The following is a 4,115-nucleotide window of genomic DNA, read 5'->3' as shown; positions in this document are numbered from 1 at the left end:
TATAGTCAAATACGAGCTCATGCACTTAAAAGAACGTGTTATATTTATGTTAGTATTCTCATATTTCGCTTAGACTTCTGCCTGGAAGCAAACTTATCCGAATCACATTGTTCCGTTTAGAACAAATTTCGGTAAATAGAGAAATCGTATGAAAGCAACAGTTGCTTACGTAATGATCATTTTTGCTCAACGACGTCCACCTCGATTATAGTTGGATCGGCCACCTCCTCCATTATTTCCACCGCGTCCTCCACCACCACCACGATTGTACTCATTATCATGACTACGATCTCTGTTACCGTCGTAACTATTGTTCCGACTGTACTGTTGATCACCGTAGCCACCAGTGCTACCGCCACCACGGTAGCCGGAACCGGCGGAGCTATTACTATATTGATCACTGCTAGTATACCCACGACCTGATCCAGTGCTATATCCACTCACGCTACTGTTACTGCTGTAGCTCTGATTGTAATCTGAAAAAGTTTACATCCGTCTAACCATAAGTCTGCTTCTGAAAGTATAAAATACAAACCTTTCTGTGGCTGAGACCAACCACCTTGAACACGGCTATTAGCTCCATAACCACCACCTCCGCCAGCTCCACGATTTTGATTCTGCTGGAAGCCTCCGCCTCCACTTCCAGCCTGGTTGAAACCACCTTGCTGATGTCCTTGGTTGTAATTACCTTGCTGGTGTCCTTGGTTGTAACTACCTTGCTGTTGATATCCACAGCCTCCACGGTTTTGCTGACCACCCTGAGAATGAATTCGATACTTACATTATTAAACGGTCCCTACATAAAGCTGTGTGTGGAACTTACAGCTATGTCCTAATAGTTGCATGAGGTCGTAGTATTAAAAAGCAAAGTAAGTTTCTTGTGTTTTTCTTTCTGATTATTCAAACGCAATTAATCAAAACATGGAAGTCAAACCTAAAGTTATTTACCGTCCTGAATTACATTTATGAAGGGTAATGAAATAAAGGTGGCAAAGCTTAAACTATGAAAATCCGTCCCAAAAAGCTACACGCTATTAGGTGAGATGGACTGCTCCCATTGTACATCATCTATTTTATATTAGACCTCGACTCTGAGCTTCTAAGAGATGCGTGCATGAAGCATAAAGCTCAATTGGAAGAAAGATTAATACTTCGTACTGTTTTAGCCACAACGACTCTAGACTCTGTACACAATTAAGAACTTACCCGCCCACCAGAAAATCCGCCGCGTTGTCCACCGCCTCCGGGTCCACCGGTGCTTCTTTGTGTCTGCCACGATGGCATTTCCAATGGCGGAGGGTTGTGCTCGTATGCTCGCCCACCACGATCCGGAACTCGTCCGATAATATGACGCTGAATTTTACTCTTAGTATTCTTGCGTACAGCAGCGCTACTGGTTTTCTCAATGATTGCCAGTGTCTCTCTTGCACCTAGCAGGGCACTAAGATCTGTATCGCGACCTCCGGTCTGCAGTGAATCGAGCAGTTTTCGTTTTTCAGCGTAACGCTCAGACATAGTTCCTTCCTTTCCCTTAACTCGGGTAGACCATTTAAAACTTTGAATCGTCACATCCAATCTAGTGAGCAGCATCTTACGTCGCAAATCATATTCTGTATCTAAGTCCTTCTGCAGTTTATCAAGTTTGTTCCATTGCTCCATTGTTAACTTTTTCTTAGGGGCAAACAGTGGAGAACTTAATCGTTTTTCGCCAGCAGTTTTAATTGTTTCATTTAAACGGGCATTAATTTTATCGAAAAGTACTTTCGCTGGAATATTGTTAGGGGGTTTACCAATACCGAAGGTGATAGAAATATCTTTCAGCGCAGCGGCCGTCGGTGATTCAAAAAGCGTTATGACATTTGTTTTCTCTTTCGGTTTTTGCAATGACTCTATCATCTTAAATGCCATTAACTCGTTTAGTAAATATTCTAAGAGAACCATTTTCGAATCGAATGTCTGCAGACGATCGGAAACATGGCCCGATACGAGATTTGCATACGGGCAGGTAAGTTCTTTCAGAAAGCCTGACAGTTCCAGTACAAAAGTGCTAGCGTCTTCACTTTTCGATATTTTCTCATCTAACTTACCGAGAATGCAAATCTCGTCAGTTAACCAGATTACCAGCTCTTGAAATTCCGCACTCTGTGCACCAGCCGCAATAGCAGCTGAAGCGTAGTTTTGTTCGAGGCAGGGCCCGTCGTAACTGCAACAAGCCAGATTGATCAACAGATGTTTTCATGTCAATATTATGGATCAGACCGTTCAACTTACCCAACATTTCTCAATTCGCTTACAAATTGTTCCTCCATTTGAAGTTAAATCAGTTTGGCAAAATATTCGGAAACAAGCAGCCGGTCTTTCTATCAGGCACTCGAGATGTAGAGCCTAATGAAAAATCACCTGATAAAAAGCAATTAGTTGTTGTTATTACTTTATTAGGACTTTTCAAAAAAGCAATTAGTCACAGCCGATACATTCAATAAAATATGTATTTACTTTTACACAGTAACTTTCTAGATTACAGTTTACAGAGTTTTCCTTGAACTGGCCAAAATTGCATTTAAAGAGCACAGCACCAGAGATGCCATATTTTCTAAAAAAATGTCTGCAACTGCTCGAAAACCGGAAAAATCGAGCAGTTTTCCGGCTACTCGAATTTTCTGGTTTGAAAATAATCTGCGAAAATCTGCACACTTTTTTAGGAAGTCTGTGAAAGTTTAAAGGGCTTCGAACAAAAATCTGCAACAAAACAATAAAAGTCATAAAAACTGCAAATATCTGCAAATTTATAATGATCTGCAAGACCGTTCCAAAAATCTGCAATTTGCAGACAAATCTGCAAATCTGGTATCCCTGCACAGCACCGAACTCTCAACTTTTTGCTGCTAAGCTAATTTTGCTAAAAATTAGCTCAAATTTAACACTTTGAATGCCAAAATGACACAATCACCTATAGAAAACCAAGCCCATGGCAGACAACTATGTTCTCGCCGCCAACATCTCGTGTGTGCGAAAGTGAGATAGCAACAAGCCCATGGCAGACAACTATGTTCTCGCCGCCAACATCTCGTGTGTGCGAAAGTGAGATAGCAATTCAGCACTACGTTTCACTCAACTGCCAGCAGTCTGATTTGGGCCCGCTGTCAAATTTTGAGCCCCGGACATGCTGTCGCTGACGTTTACTGCAGCTCGATATAGAGATGTCGATGGGGTGTAGAAAACTAACGAAACCAACGAAACCCAAACTTGCGTGTTTTTCCAAGCCCCTGGCAGACAACCATGTTCTCGCCGCCAACATCTCGTGTGTGCGAAAATGAGATAGCAATTCAGCACTGCGTTTCACTCAACTGCCAGCAGTCTGATTTGGGCCCGCTGTCAAATTTTGAGCCCCGGACATGCTGTCGCTGACGTTTACTGCAGCTCGATATAGAGATGTCGATGGGGTGTGTTTTTCACTCAAATCATCTTATGGCTTTAGGAGCCATTTAAATATTACGTTATGTTAAAAACCAAAAATTTGTATGACAATTTGTAACCGAATTTCAAGAAGCCCTCACTCCCTGCTGTTTTACGCAATATTTGACAGCAACTTACACTGAGAAAACCACCCCATCGACATCTCTATATCGAGCTGCAGTGAACGTCAGCGACAGCATGTCCTGGGCTCAAAATTTGACAGCGGGCCCAAATCAGACTACTGGCAGTTGCAAGCCCCTGGCAGACAACCATGTTCTCGCCGCCAACATCTCGTGTGTGCGAAAATGAGATAGCAATTCAGCACTGCGTTTCACTCAACTGCCAGCAGTCTGATTTGGGCCCGCTGTCAAATTTTGAGCCCCGGACATGCTGTCGCTGACGTTTACTGCAGCTCGATATAGAGATGTCGATGGGGTGGGCAGTTGAGTGAAACGCAGTGCTGATATGCTATCTCATTTTAGCACACACGAGATGTTAGCGGCGAAAACATGGTTGCCTGCGATGGGGTTGGAGAAAACCAAGAGAAAACTTTTCGTATAGTATCTATATGTATAGTATCTATCCCATCACATATCGACCTTTTCGCGCGCGTAATGGCGGCTAGTGGGTACAACTCTCGGAGAACGTTAGCATGCCTT

General features: G+C 42.9%; 1 protein-coding gene across 1 annotated transcript; it reads right to left on the bottom strand.

The window, feature by feature from the left end:
• On the bottom strand, positions 1-2,550 carry LOC128736889 (protein FAM98A-like). The gene is made up of 5 exons (XM_053831388.1): positions 2,497-2,550; positions 2,272-2,400; positions 1,207-2,203; positions 536-758; positions 1-476 (listed from the first exon to the last, which is right to left on the bottom strand). The coding sequence occupies exons 2-5, from the start codon at positions 2,307-2,309 to the stop codon at positions 187-189; spliced, it is 1,548 nt and encodes a 515-aa protein (XP_053687363.1). The 5' UTR covers positions 2,310-2,400; positions 2,497-2,550; the 3' UTR covers positions 1-186.
• Between the last annotated feature and the right edge of the window lie 1,565 nt (positions 2,551-4,115).

The sequence above is a fragment of the Sabethes cyaneus genome, chromosome 2, assembly GCF_943734655.1.
Source record: "Sabethes cyaneus chromosome 2, idSabCyanKW18_F2, whole genome shotgun sequence".
NCBI lineage: Eukaryota > Metazoa > Arthropoda > Insecta > Diptera > Culicidae > Sabethes > Sabethes cyaneus.
The sequence above is the reverse complement of the archived record's forward strand: the minus strand, read 5'-3'. Positions and strand labels throughout refer to the sequence as shown.

Excerpts from the sequence above, each read along its gene's own strand:
- LOC128736889 (XM_053831388.1), bottom strand. The coding sequence starts at position 2,309 with ATGGAGGAACAATTTGTAAGCGAATTGAGAAATGTTGG. Across the intron at positions 2,204-2,271 it reads AGCGAATTGAGAAATGTTGG|TTACGACGGGCCCTGCCTCG; the intron begins GTAAGTTGAACG and ends GGCTTGTTGCAG. Across the intron at positions 477-535 it reads TTGGTCTCAGCCACAGAAAG|ATTACAATCAGAGCTACAGC; the intron begins GTTTGTATTTTA and ends AAACTTTTTCAG.